Genomic DNA, 24,066 nt, shown 5'->3' with positions numbered 1-24,066 from the left:
TAACTCAAATTAAGTAGAAAAACGAAAGCATTTTATTTAATAAAAATTAGTACATAATATAGTAAATAGATTTTTATTTTGTTTTTTAAATACGACTAGAAATACTTGGTAGTTTTTAAAAATAATTTTAAAAAATATTTTTTTTTATTTTAGATTTTATTTGTTTTTTTTATTTAAAAAAAGGCCAAAGCGGATTAAGAGAATTTTATTTTTTTATTTTAATTGTATATTTGTTATAAATTGCTCGTTGAGAGTTTGGTTTGGATTAATTTGTAAAATTATTGTAATTCTTAATGTACAGGGGTTTTGGTTAAAGGGATTTATTTGTTTTTAGCTAAAAGTTCTAACTAATTTATTTGTTTTTAATTAAGTACTTTTTATGTGTTATCCACTTTTCTCTCTTAGAGCTTGGTTGTGCTTTTTAAGTTTTCTTGTTTAGCTTTTTACTCTTTTGGAACTCTTTATACCCTCTCTTAAGTGCTCTTTTTCTAATTCGTTTTCATTTTAATTTAGCTTAATAATTTATAATTAATTTAGTAATTTTATTGTTTAAGTACTAACAATCCATAATTAGTTTTATTTACAATATTAAGTATTTAATTTATTACATTTGTTTCTTTCTTTATAAATCACCCCTTTCTTCATCCTCAAAAAGAGCCATTGTTGTTATAAAATCCTTTAGATAGGACCCGGCCTCTGTTCAGTTACTAAACAGAAAGGGTCCTAGTGAACCTCAAACCATGGGTGGTTTTATGTCAACTAAAGTACTGTGATGATCTAGCACGGGACTGGAGGCAGCCGAATTGCTACCCACTAAATGATGGTGATGATGATGGCTGTGAGCATGTAAATGAGGATGAGAATGCTGTTGTTGCTGCTGCTGCTGTTGTTGTTGTTGCTGTTGTTGATGCAAATGATGTTGGACCTGTTGCTGCTGCTGTTGTTGTTGATGATGCAGTTGATGCTGCTGATGGTTAAACATAACCGGGGATCCACTCGACATATGATGAGGCGAGGACAAATGTAAATTTTGATTAAGACCTTGTGTGGGAGTACCGGGTTGATGGGAATTGGGTGTACCAGGATGACTGTTGCTATTAGTGTTGCCATTGTTAGTATTGTTACTGCCATTGCCCGAATTATTTAAACCATTTGATTCATTGGATTGATTGTTTACATCCTCAGAATCACTACAAGATTCTGATGAACCTTTTTTAATGCCATTTGGCGGGGTGGCACCATTATGGGTCTTGACATGTTTGGCCAAGTGATCACTACGCATGAAGCGTTTGTTGCAAATAGGGCAAGCGAAACGTTTTTCACCAGTATGGGTTCTTAAATGTCTTTGCAGCTCATCCGAGCGGGTAAAACGTTTGCCACAGAACAGCCAATTGCATACAAATGGTCTTTCACCGGTATGCCATCTTAAGTGGGCTTTAAGATGAGAAGTTTTACCATAAACTTTACCACAACCTGGTATATGACAGGAGTGTATATTTTTCTTTCTTAGATGTACACCTGCTGGTCCTAAACGTTCGGCTTCTTGACAATTAGGACAATCACAAGTAGCTCGTCCAGCATATCTACGCTGAGATCTAGGTGAGGGTGTGGTAGGAGACGTCGCCTGTGGTGTTGAAGCTGTCGATACTGCAGAGGGGGAACTATGTGGTAGCGAGAACCCTCCCACACTTTGGGTAGGCAACATACTTTTGTAGGTGTCCTGTAGTAAATGTTGTCCAGAACCCAAAAGATGAGCCGTATTTGAAAGCGAATGACTTAAGGCTGAAGAATAGTCAGAAGTGGCGGTAGCATAATTGGCCATAGTCGAATGCATACCAGCTGCTCCACCCATGTCCAACCAGCTGCCAGCAGCAGCACTATGCATATCCCACCAACCCGAATTAACACTGGCAGCCTCTGCTGCTTTATGGGCTGATGCAGTCACCGCATTAAACGGCCAATCATATGGATGTCTGGAGTACACCGAACCAAAGGTGGCCCCTTCCACTTTGCCCAACAAGCCCTGATGCATATGATGATTATCGGTGACCATGCCACCGGTAGTGGTAGAGGTATTGGGATAGAATAAATCACTGCCATAGGCCGAGGGTGTGGTAACAGCAGCGCAGGATGAGGTTATGGGACGACTGTAAGGATAAATGCTGAAATTATTTTCTTGATCAATAAATCATATTCATAAGAAACAAACAAAAAAAGAGATAATAGTCAAAAGAAAACTATATTGTATTTCGATCTTACCTGGCTGTTATATTAACCATGGTGTTTATGCCACTGCCGGGTATACTCCGAGAAGTATTGGAACCTGCTGAAGAGCAGATGCCTGGTATATTGCTGCCCACTGATGAATTTGTCGAGGAAGCCGATGATATAGCACAGGGAGAATGTTGACCTGCTGAGGCGTTTGAACTCGTTGAACCAGTGGAGGTGTTGTTATTGTTACTGTTAGCTTGCGAAGTTGGTGAGGTGGGGCTTTTCTTCCAGGGATGGAAACCTTTACCCACTGCTGCATCTGCCAGTGGTGGTGGGGATTTGCTACTTAATTTATTACACTGGGCAGCCAGCATAGCCAAGGGAGTGCCTCTTAAGCTAGGGTGATCCTGTAAGGAAACCAAAAAAGCAATTAGTAATTTGCAAATATTCTCATCTTTACAAAAAAATATTTATTCTCATGGAAACTGTTTACTAATTCCCAAGATCTTTCTTAATTAACTTGGTCTTTTAAATTTCTCAAGAAACAAGTACAATAAATTTTGTACCTAAATCAATTTATTTGTTACCTAATTTCTTTTTGAATTCTTTAAAAAACGAACCAGAAGAATACAATTTGTTTGATTTATTTATTTTTTATTTCCTACCTCTTGATTTTGTACAACCATTCTTGTCTACAACTCTTTTGTTTCTGTTTAACAATTTCCCAAAAAAGGAAGTTATTAGCTTATAAACTAAGGCCAAACACTCAATAGACACACACACACACTCGTACAAACATATATAGTAGACAGTAAGAAAAGTGAAACACCACTATTCAATACAACCACCACCAAAATGAAACCACCACCTTTTATTCCAGACTATCCATAGAATATTCAGTATGAGATTCGTTCGACGACTGAACAACCGACTTCAACACTCTGTTTGTTGAAATTGTTGGATTTCAAAAGCATAACGGAAGAGCATTAATCCTGACACTTGTTTCTTCTATTCTATTTGCTTTGAATACTGTTTTATTTCATTTCAAATTCATTTAAAATTAATGTTTCATTTAATTTTCGAAAAAAACACATCATCTCATGTGGTGTTTTAAAAAATACATCCTGTAAGAAGTTGTCTTTAACGGCGGCTTTAGAAACTAAAAAGATTCTTCTTTTTTTTAAATATTATTTCCTTTAAAATTAAATTTTTGTTACTTTAGTTTTTTCTTCTTTTGTGTGGCATTGACTTTTGTTGTTCAATTTGTTAATCGTATTGTCTTACAGCCAGCCATCAAACAAATTGTGCCGTCGATATCCTTATCAGCCAGTTTGTGTGATTTGCGATTTTTGAAAAAGTAAGCGCCAGATTTGTGATTGGTTTTAACTGGAATTGTTGATTTTGCGGTTTTTTTCTTGATATAGATTGATAAGGGTTTTAGTTGGCTTTTCTCAGGAATAATATAGTGTAAATTAATAGGATTATTTTTGGTCCTCAATGGATTTAAATTATATTGAAGGAGTTTAGGAAAGATTGTGGGAATTAATATGCTCCCCGATTATTGGATAATGACATGTAGTTATTGAAAATATATTTCTTGATTATCACAAATAACTATTTGCATAATAAGAATGAATTTAGTAATAGCTGTATATTAATTAATTAATGGATCTATCGATTTATGATTATGCATTAACTTGGAATTTTGATTGAGATCTTGAATTGAAGTAACATATTGACGGTAATATAGTGAAATTCTTGTTGACCCTTTCAGAAGTACATTACTAACGAAAATATAGTGTTCCATGACGATCAATATTTTACCATATAGTGAAATGGCTGTACGTGAATCTTCTGGATATTTTAATGAAAATGTCAGTTTTTTTTAATTAATGATTATTAATGACATCAAATATGTAAAGCAGTTTATGGTATGGTTAAGGAAAACAAACATTCCAAGTCGTTAAAACTACTGACGCTGTCAAAATTATCGGAGTCAGGGTACATGGTCTTTGGGGAATTTATATAACATTTTATCAGTATGAGTCTATCCTCTCTACATAATCTCCTTGTAAATTTAAAGGAATTTACGACAACTTTGAGGAAAGTTTTACCAGTATGGATCAAGTTCATAAATCTAAATATCCTGTCTAAATAATGTCCGTGTACATTTAAGAGAATGTACAACAATCTTTTGGAGAATCCTTAATTAGTTAAAGGAACTATTCCGATAATATCCAAATCAATGTAATGAATACAAAAAATTTAGATTTCATAGATATTTTGCGAAGTTTGATAAGACATTTGTTAATTTAGAATATCGTTAATTCGTTATGTTTCCTCGACCAACTTCACTATGACCCATAAGGGAAACCATTGACCTAATTATTTGGTGGTAGTCTGATAGTGCTGTGTAAATAATTTTTGTAGAAATACTCAGACAATTATAACTGCTTTATCGAATATAAATATATAGAACATGCTGTGGGAATGATGAAACAAAACTTTTGTCGAATGGATTATGCAGAAAACATAGCATGCGGTGTGGAAGATGAATCTCTGGAATACTTTCTCTGGCATTGGATAAAGTTTTAAGCGAACTCACTGGTAACCACCTGAAAACGTGTATATTATATTTAGGAAAATGTTAAGAAATTATTTTCTGGAGGCTGTGTTTTTGATGCAAAATAATATTATATTATTTTATTAACTAAATCTATCATACTTTAGAGAATGTAATGACGGCTGACATCAACCATCAAATTCAACTGATCCTCTAAAGTTGAAAGATTTAGAGTCTGTCTTAAAACAGACTCTAAGCTTACTTATTTCTGTTAAAAAGCGACTAATGACGTCCGTACAAAGAATATCTTTAGAGACGTCCTATAAGCTTCAAAATACTTAGTTATTAGACATAGAATAGAATGGCAAAATCTGAATTATAAAATGCGTTTCAAGCCCTTGAATACAGTTAATTATACTGGCAACCTTAAAATCTATATTTATAGAATTTCATTCGGGAGACATAATTATACTAGGATTCTCTAAATCTCTACAGAAGCAATATAAAACATATATTTTAATAATCAGTTTAAAAATTAGTTCAAGGATAAACTTCCACACTTTTCTATTTACTATTAAAAAGTAACAAGACACAAAACCCTGTAGTACATGCCACTGGTGCCACATGAAACAATAGAATTTCACCAACTTAAAAACAAGAAATCTCTTAAGAACAATCCCTAAAAATTGCACTTGTCAACATTAACAATCATTCGTTACGCAGCACTTGCAAAAAAAAAACTCTAACAAAAGGAACAAAAATGCACTTGTTTCCTTATTTTAAAATTTATTTCGAATTTGAACAAGTGCAACAAGATTTTTCTCCCAATACATTTAACACACATAAAAAAGGCTGATGGTGGTCTGACAGTCTATTGTTTGAAAATGCAATATACAAACTTCAAGGTCCATTACTAACTACCGGTGCTAACGATTACTATTGCTGCTGCTGGTTGGTGATTTTATTATTGTCCGTTTGTCCACTAACACCATGCAGTTTTTATATTGTATTCATACAATGCTGGACTTATCAGTGCAACTCGGCATGTTCAGCACCTTTACGTTAAGATAGCGGCAACAAGTTGCCGTAGAGAACGAAGAACATCAATAGGGAGGCGGTGTCATAATTTTCACAGCAGGTGTCACTGTTAATGATTTTGAATACAAAACACTTGAAAAAAATCTACACATACAAATTGAGTTTGCATGTGGGTGAGAGGTAGAGGAGAAGAGAGATAAGTAAAACAAAAAGTCAATCGAATTTGACAGCTCGTTGAGGTGAGGTACAAATGAGAAACACTTTTATTTTATGAGGCTATAAAATCAAAATTCATCTACATTAAAAACGAACCAGAACAATACAAAAAAATGTTTATGTAGTGGCAGCAGCAGCAAGTGTGTGGTGGTTGTATTGCTATCATGTAAGAAGTGAGAGAGTCCGAAACCATACAATCAGTTAAGATACTAATACACTTGCCCATTAGTACAATGCAACACCAAATGAATACAATAAGAAGCGCGTGTTAACCTTTGATGTTAGCGGGTGGTTAACATTGTTGTTGTTTTAAACAGTTTCTCCTGTTCAATTTCGGTTCCCTTTTTGGTTAATTACTAAAGGTGAGAGAGATTTATCATAGCGAGTGCAATTACGGTAGTTTTTTACATTTGCTATAACCAATACAACATTGTCCGATCGATCTCTACTTGTTGGCCCTCTATCTCTCTCTCTTTCTCTATTGTTGTTCGATTGGATCTTTACAAATGTACCGCCACAAATTGGAAAACAATTCATTATTCATTTTGAAAAGAAATTAGGGCTCAGACTCGGTCAATCAAAATTAAATGTCAAACTGGCGCCATACCAAGTCTGCATGCATAGCCTGGGAATATTTTTCACCGTTTCGTTTTCTTAACTTGTTGAACAATAAAGGCGGTCTATTGTTTAAAAGAGAAATTAAATCAAATGAAAAGCAATCAAATTGGTATTCACTTGTTAAGCGTTTTCTTTTTGTTTTATATTATTAACAAAAAAAATGCGTTACAAATTTTTGAAACAATGTTTACATGTTGAATCGTAAAATAATGTTATAAACATGCTTTAATCGTTGTTGATTGAATTTGGTGGGCTTTAAAGAGAGGTATTCGATACGTTTAAATATTGTGGTAATAACGATTAATCATGAAATTTAAATTTTCAATATTAATTTAGTTTTTTTAGCATTTAAATTTATCGATATATTTGTAAACTTCAACCTCGTGAGATAAGTTTGTTATTATGTTTGTAATTTTTTTTTTGTTGAAATCAATGTTCTGAAATCCACACCTTGGTGTTATTGTAATCCTGGGGTAAAGAAGTGCTACCATTACCTCTAGTCTGCAGGGACTATAAACTAGTGATGTAAATGTATCCTAGGCTTCGCCTTGGAATGATTTGGCATGGGTCTAACCAGATAATTTTGTACTACGGGTGGCCAGTTGCTCGCAGGACTTGTCCTGACTGATCAGTTGGTTGAGGTTCCTTCGGGATCAACGTGGTGGCTGAGGTTTAATAACCTAAATCGCGGGGAGATAATGTTGGTTTAAGGACAACAGGCCCATCTCAGTAGTGTGATTGCTCGGGCTTTAAGAGGTTAAGGAATGCACTGGATGGGTCATAAGATGATGAATAATGCAATCTTTCATGGCATCATAAGGGTGGTATTCTTTCGGTATATCCAGAATATTGATTTTAACTTATGTTGGAGTTATTGCTTGTCACGGTGTGCATTAGGCTTGAGCCTATGCTGCCAGTCATTCCTCAACGGGGCTGCTATGGCAAGAGATTACATAGCTCGAGTCTACCAAGTGGATGAAAAAGGCCGTCAAGGCAGGTCTTCATGTAAAACACTGACAATTCGTTATAAGTTCCTTATATTCGCGATCCAAATTTTACATAAACCGGGCATGCTTTCTAGGAAAACAAAAATAACATCTGTTTTATTATTGCTAAAGTTAACGATTGAGTCAGGTATAGAATTTTATATATGTTGTAAAATTTAAGCTAAATTTCCAAAAATATTATGCATAAAAAGTATTATTCTTTAAAGAAAGAATTAATAGAATTTTCTTCAATGAACAATATTCATGATAAACTTCTTTTAAATAGGAAACATTTATCAAATTTTTTTTCAATAAAAAAAAATCGAAATAAATTTATTGAGCAAATCGTCACACATAAATCTTTGAATCCAGGCATATTTTTTGTATATGTAGTTGTTACTCTTGACTCAGCATTTTAAAGCAAATTCGTTAAGAAAAAATTCTTTGTAGAGTAAGTTAAGACGACAATGTAATTGCAGCAATTAAATTCAAGTTTAAGTCATGATTCCAGCAAGCAAACGTCATGGTTTTTATAAAATAAAATGTTTACACTGAAACTTAAAAAAAATTACAATTTATTTTGATTAATAAAAGAATTAAACAAAAAATTATTAAAATAACAAACAAATTGCACTTAAAATATGGTAAACTAAAAATATGATAAAAGTCAAAGTCATGGTATTTCATTTTATTATTTTCTCAGTGTAATCATTTTCACAAAGCACTTTTCTTTTTTATTGGTGGCTGAAAATTTTATAAATAAAGCTCCATTACAATTGTCTGTCCATTTGCTATCATTTTAATTTGTTAACAACCATATAATATGAACATTTTTATAACTCTAGACGTGCGTTTTGTAAAGCAACCAAAACTTAAGGTTTTTCTTGAAATCATGAACCAAATACCATTAAAAACCACCAAGAAAAGTAAAAGACTCCTAGAAATGGTGGCAGTTAGATTTTTTAAGACAGGATAGACAAACAATTTTAGCAAAAGTTGAACAAAAAAAAATTCAAGTTCAATTGTACTACATGTGTGTATGTATCTGATAATTATTTATCAACTGGTAGCCATGGTGAATGAAAGAATGAATTGCTTCCGCAATTTTCAATTGCAACTGTGTTTAAAGTTGGGTTACAATTCTTTAGAAGGCCAAAGTTAAGGCGGATAACTGTTGTAATTTTTTTTAAAAACACTATAATTTCTTCTTTTTTTCTATGGTTAAATAGAAATAAAGTTCAAACCAAACAACAGTTATAATAATATCAAATAAAGTAGTTGTGCTCTAGAAATGTGCAACTGATTTCTAAGAAATAAAAATTAGAACAAGTTGTTGAGTTGTTATAAAATTATGGTATTTTTTATTATGTTATTTTTTTCGAAATTCTTGTTTAATTTTGTATGTTAATTTTAATTGTTTTTACCTTCAATTTATTTTTAAGATTTATTTGCTTTGATTTTTTTTGTTTATTAAATTTTATTAACAAATTTGTTTTTGTGTCAATTTTAATGTTATTTGTTTTTTTTTTGGTGTTGCTGTTTGCTAGCTTACACCTTTAATTCAAGTATATTTGTTGAATTTTGATTTATTTTTTATGTGATTTATATGCAAAAAAATGTATTTAATCTACATCCAATTTTATGTCATACTTGTCATAACAACTGTTGTATTTATAAATATTGCAACAACTTTACGCCTTCTCCTTAAACATACATACATACTTTACAAATACACTTACAAAAATTGAACATTATTTAACAAAATAATCTGAAGTCTAAATTTAAATTGTTCAATTCACATTTGGAGTTGTATGGTTGTATCGTAGTATGTCGTAATTTTTTTAATATTGATTTCTTTTTGTTTCAAAAGTTTTATGACATACAACGCTACAACGATACGACGTCGTTTGTGAATTGGACAAATGTTTTCAATATCAAAAAATAATAAGACTGACTCTTCTATAATATAAAGACATAGCTTTTAGTATAAGACGTTTATAGTATAAGACATGTCTAGTAAGCATATTTTTCTAGTACAAGTAGCATATTTGTTGTTTCTCTCAAAATAGTTGACTACCATTTATGTCCACTCAACGCAATTCATTTCATCTTTCAGTGTATTTTTTTTGCAATATATTTGATTTTTTTATTTTTTCCCCTTTAACATATTCCAAAAAAAAACAAAATTATAATAAATTTTAAGTGTAAATTGTCTGTTCAAGCACTTGTTGTTGTTTATGTCACAAGTTATGTGTTGGCAACGTAAATTGTTGTTTGCATTAAATACTCATAAATATGTTGGTTGTTAAACAACTTTTACTTAATAAACATGCACTTTTTATTAAACAAAAAAGTTTAATTTATTTAATGGCTCGTGTTTGTTAAACATGTACGCATATTTAATAAAAACAAGGATTTTGTTTTCAAAAAAAAAATCATTTTATTTAACAAACAGTTTGTTTTCAATAATTCAATAATTAGTTCTCTTTAATGATTAGATTTCATTTTAATTAGCTTAAGAGAGTTAATTAATATGTTCTACAACAAGTATCATTATAATTGGCTTTTTGTCTGGGATTCAGATAACAGTAGACATTTAATGATTTTAAAAAAGGCTCTAATGACAATGACAATTTTCTTTTAGATACTTTTAAGGGGGTTTGACCATATGTTTGATTAAAGTCAACATTAAATTTACTGCAGCTAAATAAAAGTTGTTTTATATATTTTTTAATAAGTGGTCAGTTAATCATGATGATTTTCAGCTTTTTGTGTTCATACTTAACGCAGTCATTTGCAGACCATTCTACAAAAACACCCCAGCTAACTTTTCCCCCTCTTACTTACTACCTCAAATTACCCACTAACTTAAGTAAAAGAACAAACTTTTAGTAATAAGAAAATTAAAGTAATTATCAATAAAACGGGCCTCAGTAAAACCAGAATAAAATGAAAATTTATTAAGTCTTCCTCCAACAAAAATAAAAGAAAAAATCTAAATTATTTTTTTTTTTTGGTTAACTGGTAATATGATGGGAACACATTAAAGACACTTTAATGCATTATTTCGAAAAATCGTGGCCAAGTCCTGCTAAGGTCTTGTGTTATTATTTTTTGTTTTCATATACAATTTATAGGGGTAATTATCTGTTAACTTTTTTTTGGACAGATTTCATAAGTTTTAAAAATTTTTTTAAAATAAAAAAATCTTTAAAAACTTTGTTGTTGTCTTTCAAGGAAAAAAACTTCATTAATTTTTATTTTTGGTTTTCTGGTCAAGTTCTTTTGCCTTTGCTTATTCCTGTTAATGAGTTTTTGTTTCTTGTTAAACTCGTGATTGTGCGTAAGTTCTTGTTGATTCGTTGTTTTTTTGTTTTTTAGCGAAAATTTTACAATTTTCGTCTTTTTCCTTAGAAGAGTACAAAATTGTTTTTTATAAAATTCAGCGAGCTTTAAGACTGGAGTGGCTAAGCTAAGGCGCAAAATATGACATTATTTAATCGTTTTGTATCAGAAAAAGTTTTAAGTATTAGGCGGAGTCTTTAGTAGAAGTTGTAGTTTTTAGTGCTGTTGTATGCTTACTGTTAGTTCCAGTATTAGATGTAGTCTTTGTAATATACTTATACTTTAGTATAAGGAGTAATGTAGGACTTTATCTTTGGTATAAGCCTTTCCTTGTAGAAAAGTACAGAAATTAATACAATCCGTTGTTAAAACTGAACATTTAGACAACATTTAAAAAATGTACATATACCGTTGTAATTTTGACAACCAACGTTGTAATTTTGTGCAACACATTGTTGCCATTTCGATTACGATTCATATCATTTCGGCAATATATTGGTGTAATTTAGGCAACGAATCGTTATCATTTCGACAATGAAATTTTCTGTTTGACAACATTGTGTTGTTACTTTGATAACTATCCTTACATGCTTTGACAACGTATGTTGTTGAAAAATTATAAACACTTTGGGTCCAATTTGGAACTAATCGTGTATAATTTTAAAACGTGTTTTAGTCATTAGTAGTAGTATTCTTAACCATTCAGTATATAACAGTCTTTTATATAAAAGTATTAAGTATACAACGTTTTATATTAATTGAAAACGTAGTCTTAAGCTTATTGTAAGTGTTTAGCATAAGACGTAGTTTTTAGTGAAAATCCAAGCCTTTGGTATAAGACAGACTTTCAAGAGTAATACTTATCTACGATAATAGTATCATTTCCTACAAGTCTCTTCCACTATTTTGATGGTCATTTCCCCATGGGTAAAATCCTAAATGCTTTTAGAATTTAACTTAAACTTAGTTGAACAACTTATTATAATATTGGCCCTCTCTGTTATTACTATTATTTATACAACCTTCATAAGAACTTCTGGCACGATACAATTTTCTTTTGAATCCGTTAAAATAAAATAAAAAAACAACTTTTAAATAAAATGACTTAAAAACGTAGTTGAGCCCTTTGCCCAAACTCTTAACTTAAATTAAGTTTATTTTGAAGACCATGTTCAAGCGGACTGTCCATGAAATGCTGACTATGATCATGCTACTACACATACTCGAACGTACTTTTAACCCAGTAAGTAAAAGATGAAAAGACGAACACATGTGATGTTGAATAAAAGTGAATCCTTTTGAAAATATTGGGCTACTGCTGAAGAAATAACTTTATGATGCTGTTGCTTGACTTGTGACTTGTTGTTCGATTTATTATTGTTAATATTTAAAAAATATATATGTATGTATATGTATAAAGGAAAAAACTTTACTGTTCCCACGCTTTTTTTAATTTCATTTTCATAACTACTACTGCCAGAAAATGTGTTCAGCATGTTAAGATGGAGTTTTATAAAAAAAAGGAAAAATTTCAAGATTGTTATTCTTTTTAAGGATTTTGTAAGTAAATTAAAATTTAAAGCCAAAGAACAAGATTTTAAACTGAATGCTTAGGATGAGTTGGAAAACCATTAGTTTACACTTCGAAGTTTGTTCATAAAGAACTAGATTGTGTCTAAAGAACTTCTTTTCCTTTCTGTATATACTCCCAGTAATGGGGCTTTCTAGCTGAACGTTAGTGGCTTCTTGTATTTCATAACTTGCATTTGGTGGCCTAAGGCATTATTTTTTTATTTAATTTATTTTTGCTTTGACTTTTAACTTTCAATTTTACTACAGTTGTTTAACTTGCTTTTTAGTATTTATTTGGTTTTTAAAAGTTTTAATTTTGAAAGCATAAAAATTGCCGATTGAGTTTGGTATTTAATTTTAATTTACTGTTTTTAGTTTTGTAAGTTAAATACGGTAGCTTTTTAGCAAAAAGGAGTTTTATTGGAGTTTTTGTAATAAGTTTTAGTTTATGTAAATATTGGCGCCATTGTAGAACAATTTTATGGCTTCTTGTTAAAAACTACTTTAATTAAATAACAAAACTTAATTATGTATTTCCAGATGACCTTTGACCTTTAAGCTTAAAATACAGTTTAACTTAATTTGACGAAACTTAGAAAAAGACCATTTCTAGATTCTTATTTCATTATAACATGTCTACATCATTTATCAAATTTTTTCTGATATATCAAATCTTTATAATTTATTTTAAATATTATTAAATTTTTTTGATTTTGTCTCTATGTCGCTTAATTTCTCCCGCTTCTTAATTATAATTATTATAATGACTGACTAGTGGGCCATTATTTATAATAAACAAACAGCAATTAGAAGCACGAAAATGTCAGACACTGTAAATAGAAATAAATATTAAATATATACAAATACACGCACAACAAATAAACTGTCTACAAATTATGAATATGAAATGTTTGATTTTGACAATTTTCTAAAAATTCTTTGCAAAATATTGAAAAAAAGAACCGCATGCACTAATATCTCAAAAGTCACGCAAACAAATGAAATTATTGTTTTTTTTTTTTTTTTGCAGAAAATATTTATAAATAGTATGCTTAAAAGTCTGAAATCATTTTCAGTTAATAAAACTAGATTTAAATAAAATTTATTAGTGTTGATTAGCAGTTTTCATTAAATTTTATAATTTATGTCAACTGCAGCAGTGCCGCAGCAGTTATGTGTTACAAAAGAACACAAATTCCTGGACTAACTATTAAATCTATTGAAACAAATTTCTATTATTGTAAAAAATATCAACAAGTTTATGATGCTGGGAATGGCGCAAAACTGGGCTTGGCAAAGAACAGTGAACATCAGTATGGATGGAAATTCTTGGAGGTCAAAATGCTGAGCTGGTTGTAAAAAAATGGGATGTCTTTTACAGGAAAGATAATCCTGAGGAAACTCTATTTGTAATAGGTATCGACAAGAATTCCATGGCTAGAATTGCCAAGAATAAAGGTAGGGTTTACTTCGCCCCTAAAGCTTTAATATTGAAAATGGGGAAAGTGCCGATTGGAAGGGTGGTTACAACAAGCCCCGAAAAGGACACTAAAAAACTAAAGAACAATTCAGTAGCTGATTAGGTTTGGAGTCAAATCTTAAAATCGAGGAAGTTACTACTAACTTGCGAGAAGAAAGTGCAGCTACCCTTTCCAAAATTGGGAAGGCGCCGATTGAAAGGGCGTCTGTTTTGCCTAGATCTTTAGGTCATTTTCACAGTATGTACACTGAAAAAAAATCCATGCTCAACTTTACGAAAAAAATTTTGTAACTCCTATTTTCGTAATATTTACAAAAATTTCGTATATAATACGAAATATTATTTAATAAAACCCTTTTCTATTTTTACGAAAGTACGAAAACCTTTCGTAATATTTTTTCTTAAATTTTAGCGAAATTAAACATATTGATATTATGTAATTATATTATGATTAAATAAAACTACAACATTTTTATAAAATTTAAGAAAAAGTATAATATTATTCTCGAATTATTTTAATAAAAAAATTGAAAATTCGTGTGGAGAATAATTTTGAACTAAAATTAGAAAATTTATTTTAAAATGAAGAAAAATGTTTGAATAAATTAATATTTCGTAAAATTCAATTTAATCAAAATTCCCTTCTTTTAATTTATGTAAATTAATTTTTTCAAGAATATTTTGTATTATACTAAAATAGTTCGTACAATTTCGTATATATTACGAAAGAATTTCGTGGTGCGAAACAACGAACGATGTACGACATTTTTCGTATATATTAGGCATGGATTTTTTTCAGTGTAGATTATAAGCGCAAGGTAATGACAGACCGACGACTCAGCGGTGAAAGATCATTATTGCATTGTCTAACCGAAAGGAACTAACAAAAAGTTATTGCAGAATTAGCTTTGATATAATTAAAATTTTTCAAATTCATTTCTTCAATTCCCAAAAAATTCATACTGAATGTTTTTCCAAATAATTTAGAAACTTCATATAACGAGCAATAAACGATTCGTCCTTAGAAGACCGTTGACGAATGGATACTAAGAAAGAAACCAGCTTAAGAACAAATACACTTGCTCAAAAGTCCTCTTTGTCCATATGCTACAAATACTAACTAACAAGTGATCTACTAATGATCAATAGATCACTTTTTACTACTATTCTCTAAAATATTTACATTTATTTTTCTTCTCATCTTGACAAATCTCTACCAAACAATAGAACTACTTTTTCAGAACACAATTACCAAGCATATACACTAAACAATGACAAACCACTTGAATTCTTTATAAAAACAAAAAAGTTTGTTTATATTTTCCTCGCATTAGTAAACAGCTTACTCACGATCCTTGCAAACTAGACAGAAATCCATCTTTAGAATGCTACATCAATCCTAAACCAAATGTTTTGCTAAATCCTTGTCACAATTCTAAGATATTTTACAAAGATTAGCATACATTTTAGCATAAACATAACAAAAATACAAAAAACAAAACTAAATTAAAACATGAATTTTGTGGAATATTTTAAAATTCAAAATATTTGTTTATTTTAGCATAGAAAATAAATAATCATAAACAAAGACCAAACTCAAGTGTTTAGTATTGTTAAGAACTATGGAATACTATGGCAAAGTCGAGTACATAGCGCATGAGCCAAATACTTGAGATACAAAACTCTAGGCCGCTATTGTTAGGCGAGATCAGTATGATGAGTGTTTGTGTGAGTTTTACTACAAATCTCCCCTAATTTTAGTTTTGTAGCACTTAAGAGGCGATTTTTATACTTTTACCACTAAGCTTAAGTAAACATTATAAAAATGTGCAAAACTACAGAATGAAACAAAAAAAGTGCAAAAACACATTTTTAATCTTTTATGGAGATTATAGTTTTAACAACAACTACGACAAGCACTCACTACTTTAACGTTCTGGGATGAGCAAGCTAGAAACACAAACACATTTATAGCCTGCGGTTATAATTACCAATAACTGCACTTTGTATACACAATGTATCCAAGCAACAACTATACATCCATCCAATCATTCCAACATCATCATACGCATTCATCCATTCAACAGTAGACTTCATTGGCATAATTTTTTTTATGATGATCAGCATCAACCAGGCATCAACAGTGATGAGATGCTTGCTGTTCACATTTCGGTCGCTCGCTTATAACACCCCTTAAATAACCTTGATTTTATACTCTAATTTATTTTATTATTACTTTTATTGTTGTTGTTGTTGCTATTGTTATTAATGTAGTGCTTGCTGTTGGTGGTGCCATTTAGACGTCTTTTTAACAGCATCATTAATTTGATGAAATGCAACCAAATCTTAAATTTTAGGAGCAAAAATCCCTTTTACCCTAAAAAAAGAGCATCATTTCATTCATTTATTCAGCATCTTTTTACATGCCGTGCAGCGGCTTTAAACACCTTTGACCCTGTGCCTGGCATATCCTTATTTGTGTAGATTTGTTGAAACAAATCTGTATCAGTGGTAGAAAACAATTAATATAAACAAAAAAAAAATTGTAACAGAAAAATCATTAAACGTTATTTTGGGGTTTATTATAAAAACTGGAAATTATCACAGCAGGATTTCTTACATTAAGACTATTGTACATTTATATTTGTAATTATAATAGACAGTCTAAATATGATTCATTTCATGAAAGTATATAAAAACAATATTTCTTTAAAAATACAATTTTGTAAAAATTATTTGAAAGTTTTGTTTCAATTTGATTCAACTTTCTAGGCAAACATTCTATGGTTTTGTCACTTAACTTGCTCTTAACTTTGGTGTTTACTGCATTTTGGATTCTTTAATAAACTCTCTAGAATATAGTGCCGTGTCATATGACACTCATTGGTGCATAGTGTACCCCTGAATTTAAGACCCCTGTGCCCGTCGAAAGGCCGGCTATCCAGGACACTTTCAAAGGAATATAAAATGCAACAAACACCAAATTTAGGAACAATTCTTTTCGTTATAAAATGTTCTCTTTTATAAATTCTTAACTAATGTCTAAATACAATTCTGTCCATGGACATTATGGCACTTTTTAGAATCGTCATAATGTCCATGGACACTATTACACTTATTGAATGGGCTTCCTCCGGTCGGACTTGGGGATTTTTTTTTAAGTCTGTAGTACTTCGAACTCCGGCTTCGCTAATTGTAATCCATGTACTTAATATCACTACTCTCATAAACGGTGTGGCCCAAGAGAGTCCAAAAACATTGTGACATTCCATCGTGTTCTCCCCAGTTAAATTTATTTATTTGCCCATTACAATACAATTAAAAATCATCTTCTAATCTTACTGGAATATGAGAGGGATGACGGTCTCATATTCCAGTACCCACAAGCACCAGACGGACAGGCTAACTAATACTATCAACTAGCCTACTAAGTCGCAGCATAGTTCCAACAGAGATAAAAACATGATCGTTATATCGTCATAGAATTGGTGGAAATATACAATCGATATTGCGATTTGTTTTTGATTCTGATAGCTAAGTATTCTAACTAACGTTCTAACAGAACCTAATATAATGGATTTCATTCACGATTTCAGAACTTAACTGTTAAAGTGCATAATCAGATGAAAGAATTTTCTAATAATTTTCAAAATGAAGAATTTTAAAATCCAGCTAAAAAACCATCTACATTTTCGGAATAGAGTTTCTTTCAGTGTATTCTATCAATAACTAAAGTTTTACTATAATTGTTTGTGTAAAAAGTTCTGGAGTTGTTTGCTGTTTATAAATAAGTACTTTATTAAGTGTTTGCAATAACTTTTCTAGCAAATAGCACCCTATAACACATTAGTAAACACTATTACAACTAAAAACACTTGATTATTTTCTACATAATCTAAAGAGTGTTGCAAACATCACGTGAGTTATACGCCATTTGTCAAGTGAAATGTTAAAATAGTTTTTAACATTATTGAAAATTTTGATTAATTTATGATTAATTTAATAATTGTCTAAATTTCATACAGCTGGGATTCATAGAATCCTTATATGAATACCACAATTTAAATTTATTCAAAATGGTATTTTTGAAACAAACTACTTCAAATTAACAGATATTGTTATTGTATAAGTATCGCTTAACCCTATTATGAACTCCTTAAAGTTCAGGTCAAAAGTAAAATTTTTAACCATTAAATTCAATTCATTCCTTAATTTTGTAACACCCTTTAGTTTCTTAAAATATTTCTACAAGAGTATATTTACACCATTCTCTACAATTTAAAACAATTCCAAGTAATTTAAACGATTACTCAAGTTAACCAGTTTAAATACTAAGTTCTTTTTTTTTCTGCTACACCACCTAATAATGCCACTGCTGCCATATTTTCTGTGTTGCAGTAGTGGCAACTAACTAGTGCTAAAATTTATTTATGCCGTTAAAAACTTCAAACTAGAAATTTTAACACGCACAGGCTTTACATTTATAATAAAAAATATAACTTTTATATATATTTCTTTAACTAAATGTATATTTAAATACCACCATATTGTAGGCACTAGTAAGGGACTGACTCGCAAAAAAAAAAATCATCCATAGAGACTACATAATGTTGTCTATTTTTTATTTTTATTTTCGAAAATCATAAAGGTTGTGGTTAAATTTGTGCAATTTAATTGAAACTGGCGAGTACTTAATTGTAATAGTGAATGTATGAATGAATGAACGTTAGTGAACGTTGCAAGTACAAGTTTAATTGTTTGAATTGTTGTTGTTGTTTTTATAGTTTGTTTGCTTTAAATAATGTTGAATGTTTTCGATTTAATTTTATTTAACTTGCTATGGATGTGAGTAGTTAAATAGTGCTGTTATAAACCTGCTCTTACGACGACTACTGTCTGTCTGTCTGTTTTTGCTAGTATCTATAGTAGACCGCATTTGTTTTAATTACTTGACTATTAATTTAAAGTTTAACTGCAATTTACTTTACCTTTCTACGCCAAACAATTTAATTATGATTGTTTTCCATAGAGAAATTTTAATTTTATTTTTTTGCATGTTATTGTGTGTTTTATTTAAATTATTTACTATATTCTATACATATGCCCATACAAGTTTTTGATTACTTTTAAATATTTCAATTTTATGGGATATTGATTTTTTTATTACTGTGCAATAATGATTTCATGATGATTAAGAACTTGAAGTTATTAAGTAATCTTTGAGAACTGGGAGACTTTTAAATTAGGCCTTCTGTCAGCTATGCAACTTATATGATTCCTTTAGGGTAAGCAACATTGCTTACTGGGTATTTGCTTAGTTAATTAGAGACATGTGTTTATAAATTTAATTATTTGATTCATATACAATATTTTATTACTTTTTTGTTATTTAAATGTAATTTTAAATAATGATTAATGAGACAATATGTATAAAAGATCTGTAATTTTAATATGAATTAAAACAAATAGAACAGTTTTTATGACAGGTTTATTATAGTATTTGTACATATTTATAAAAACAAATTATAATAATTTATAAATATTTATTGATTACTTTTGTATAAATAATGCAAATGTAACAATTTAATCGAGAAAACATTTTCACATGAAACAAGTTTTATGTTAAACGGAAAAAGCTGCGTAATTTCTATATATCTATCTATCTATCTATCTATCTATCTATCTATCTATCTATCTATCTATCTATCTATCTATCTATCTATCTATCTATCTATCTATCTATCTATCTATCTATCTATCTATCTGTCTATCTATATCTATCTATCTATCTATCTATCTATCTATCTATCTATCTATCTATCTATCTATCTATCTAAAAATCTACTTATGTATCTATAATGTAATATTGTATATAGTCTCGTCTTTATACTATTGTCTTGCGTATAATCTGGACTATGGGCTGTATAGAGTTATAGAGTTTTGGCTATATAATCTCTAGTCTTATTTACAGCTTTGGGCTATCATGTCTGTATTTCGGACTATATTCCTAGTAAAGTCGCTACTGTACTATAGTCCGTACTTCTTTATTGCCTATAATCTGGACAATAGTCTTGCTTGGAAGTTCTTTAAATAAAATTTATAAATTATTTTAAAACATTTTTACCACCAAAGCAATTAAAAACAAATTGCGATCACTTTGAAAAATCAAATTTGATCATCAAAAAGCAAATATTTATATAGCTTAAAACAACTTGCATGTTGTAAAAGGAAAATATTTTGATATTTTTTTAATAAATAAAAAATAATTAATAATTAAATGTTAAAACAATTTTTAACAACAAACTAATTTAAACATTTAAAATATTTTGTTAAAACAAATATATATTCATGTTAAATATCATATAATTTTGCTGTGTATTTTTTTTAGTAATTTAACAGCGAAAAAACTATTATCAAAATGACATGATTGTAGCTTTGGAAAAAAAACAAAGGTAAAATAAACAAACATGCAATTTATTATTAATTTTTTGTTTTTAAATAAATGCAATAATTGTAAAGTGATGAATGTATAAAGATTAGATTTAATTTTAATCTACTAGTTTTTTGTACAAAAAAAGCAACATACTATATAAAGATATTTAAACTCTGCAAGAAAGTTTTAAAGTAATCTTTTGAAATCATTAAAAATAAATCATTACACTTTTAATTTCACTCCTCTTCATATGAAAAAAAAGAAACAAATGAAAGAAAAGATAAAGTACAGAAATTAAAGTTAAATATAGAGTTGGTAACACAAACACTTACAAAAAATATTCAATTCAATTAACAACCAGAACAACCACAAACAACAAAACCTTAACACTATTTAAATCAATAGTTAGAAATAAATGTTAAAGCTTTATGAACAAATAATAAAAAAAGAAGATAGATATTTAGAACGCCCAGTATTAAAGAAGGTATTAAAATAAACATACATACAAATGGACAGACAATTTAAACTATTCATTAATCTTAACCATATTAGAATCATCAACGTCATAGTCTGGCTTTTTAATCTACTACTCATCATTATCATCATCGTCGTTATTATTATTTCCGTACTCATCCTTATCATAACTCTGCGGTTAGAAAAACCACAGTACAATAAAGAAAAATCAACTCACTGACTGTTTTTCTCTAGTCAGACAGTGTTAGGCGCCCATGTTGCAGGCATTTTCATATTTGTATGTTAAATGCATTCCATCAATTTTCCAACTTAATTTTTTATTTTTCTTAAATTTTTTCATCATTGATTTAAAGACGATTTTATTATCGTTATGATCGTTTTTTTTTTCGCCTTTCATAGACATGAATTGTGTTTTGTTTTTTTTTAAGGTTATCTTTGAATCTTGTATTATTTTGTTACGCTATACTGCACAAATCACTCAAAGTTTTGAGAAAAGTTATTTATACAAAAAAAAAAATATATAAACGACGTAAATGATTTTCTTGCACTCGTCTCTTTGTACTTACATGCAGTTTGATTGATACATGATCATCAAAATATCATGTTTTTTATAGGCAGAGGTGGGGTAATGGGGGAGCTAAGTTATTTGGGGTATATAGGACTTAAATATTGCCGAAATATGTTCAAATATACCTATGAAGAAAATTTATATATTATGACTCATAGCAACTATATTGAAACATGACTCTTAGCCATTTGAAACATTTCGATAATAGTGGATAAGAGACATACTTAAGAATCGAAAGAATAATTAATGAATATCGGGGTTTTGAAGTACTAACACTTCACTTTGCCTGCGCATAGAGATTTTCGTAAAGAGTCAGATGAGCTAGACAGAACTGGATCTGCTCTGGATATTTCCAACGCTATGTCAGTAGCAATTCCTTTAGGTTTTATTAAAAGCGGGTTTTTTTCTCCAAAAAGACTTAAAATATAGATGAAACAATTTTCGCACTTGAGAAACGCATAAGACACGTATATCGCAGAATAAGCGGGATAAACTGTGGTTGATTGCAAAAATAAATGGAACAGGCGCGGTTCCACCGGGGAAAAAGAGAAATCCCACCCAAACTGAGGAAAAGGGGAAAAAGAAAATAAATGAAAAAAGTCCCCCACCAAACACTCGAGCTGGATACGCGTCTGAACTGGACTTTGGGTGCTTGGCAGATAGGCAAGTCAGTTTGGAATGCGAATGATCTTACCTAACCGCTTATAGAAACAGATTCCTTGACAATTACATCATATTCATATCTTAGTTAGATATGATCCTCCTGATATTTCTCAGGATAACAGTTTGGGTCTAATACTATATAATACTTATCTGAGAATGCACTGCAATTACTTCATATCCAACCTTAGTGAGATATGCAGGTCTTAATTTAATGACCTGTTTATATTTTACGCGACAACAAGCTTGATCTAATACTATACAATACTACATCTAAAGAGTGGAGATGTTCTTTTCCTTGAACACTACTTCACAGATAATGAAAATCAATTCTAATGTAGGGGTCTTTATTTGTATTGGTAGTCTTTATCTAATTTTATTGATTCACGGGAACATCGTCACAATGTAAATTAAACTGAAGTTTAATGTGTTGTAAAAGTTCCCTAAAGGTGTCTAATATCGATTCAAATACCAAAACTATCCAAACAATATTTCTTCTAAATTTGCAAGCGAAAAATCAATCTCTAAATTAAACCTCAAATTGGGAGGCTATCAACTCCAACGTGTTTTCTATCGGCTCTATTATATTCTATTCATAATAGATCTCTGTGCAAGTCACCGCATGGCAACGTTTTTAATATTCGGAAATCCTACGTGTTAGATGAGTTTTAGAAATATGAAGTTGTACATGATTTTAAAAGTATTATGCTTTAATAAAACAGACAACAATTAAACAATTAAAGTTTTCATTGAAAATACAAAATTAGACATAACCCGGATTTAGATATATGCTTTATTGAACTCTAAGATCTAGAGCTTCTAAATCTTACTTAGAGCATTAAAATGACCAAATACCAAAATTTTTTCTAAATACCTTTAAATATCGAGTGTCAAAGGTTGTACATTAATTTAATTTAAAGTCTATTTGTAAAAAAGGTGATCACTTAAATCCCCCAACACGTTTTATTATGTTGTTGTTTTTGTAGCTGTTATTGTTGCTGTAATTTTTCGTTAGTGTTTAAGCGAGATTTATCTTCTAGCTATGATTCGTTTTTGTGGTTTTAAGTGCATGATACTTTATTAGCTGGCAATACTCAATAAGCCAGATGATGAACATAGATGATGATGTTGATTATAATCAAGAGAAGAACAACAAATGTATAGTAAGTAAGTAAGTCAGTCACTTACTCACTTGTACATTGATCGGTTACCCAAACTGGCGTCATTTTGTAAATTCCCACATTCGTCACGAAATCTTATCTGTTTCTTTAACAAATGTTTCTTTTTGTTTTCTATACTTTGTTTTGTTAATATTCATCTTGGTAACAACGTCAACATCAACATCGTCAGTCATATAGCCATGTAGTCAGTGTGATGGTGGCAATAAAGGGTTTTTTGTTTTTACTTGTTTTCAAACACCCATTAAATGGCCAATAGCAATGATAGATTATAGAATCGTTATGAACCTCCAACTCACAAAAAAAAAATGGGAAAACAAAACACACCAACAAAAACCACACTCATAAATGTTTGATGAAATATATCCAAATTAAATAGATAATTTTTTGTTGCTATTGTTGGCCTCAAAGTACATACATAGATATCTCTTATAGACCAAAACACCAACACTGAGCAATACGTTGCAGTATAAGCGAACCAAAAAAAATATTCATTAAATATTATAAGAACACGTAGAGGAGTTTGAGCAAATCGGGGGAAAAAACTCTTTAAAAAGTCACAATTTTTAACCTGTGGTATTAACCCACTCATTGTTCGTTTTAGCAGCAACTTTAGAGTTTTTCCCCTTTCAAACATTTTGTAGTCTTAGAAGAAGCATTTTGAACTTTTTAATGTGTTTTGGTGTTTTTTGTTAAAACTATTTTAACGTTTATCATCAGGTTG

The 24,066-nt window shown here is 30.1% G+C and overlaps 1 protein-coding gene across 2 annotated transcripts in view; it reads right to left on the bottom strand.

The window, feature by feature from the left end:
- Positions 1-217: 217 nt before the first annotated feature.
- The window catches only part of LOC111686304 (transcription factor Sp9), a 57,983-nt gene continuing 34,134 nt past the window's right edge, over positions 218-24,066 (bottom strand). Inside the window, exons 2-3 of one of the 2 annotated variants that reach the window (XM_046947574.1) lie at positions 2,260-2,618; positions 218-2,147 (exon numbers count right to left, since the gene is read on the bottom strand). In XM_046947574.1, coding sequence (XP_046803530.1) covers positions 734-2,147; positions 2,260-2,618 — 1,773 coding nt within the window. In that variant the 3' untranslated portion in view covers positions 218-733. Of the gene's footprint in view, positions 2,163-2,259; positions 2,619-24,066 lie in introns of both variants that reach the window. The other variant, XM_023448660.2, reaches the window with a different exon arrangement.

This window comes from Lucilia cuprina, chromosome 3 (assembly GCF_022045245.1).
Source record: "Lucilia cuprina isolate Lc7/37 chromosome 3, ASM2204524v1, whole genome shotgun sequence".
In the NCBI taxonomy this organism is placed as follows: Eukaryota; Metazoa; Arthropoda; class Insecta; order Diptera; family Calliphoridae; genus Lucilia; species Lucilia cuprina.
Note: the sequence above shows the minus strand (reverse complement) of the source record. Positions and strands in the feature narration are given on the sequence as shown.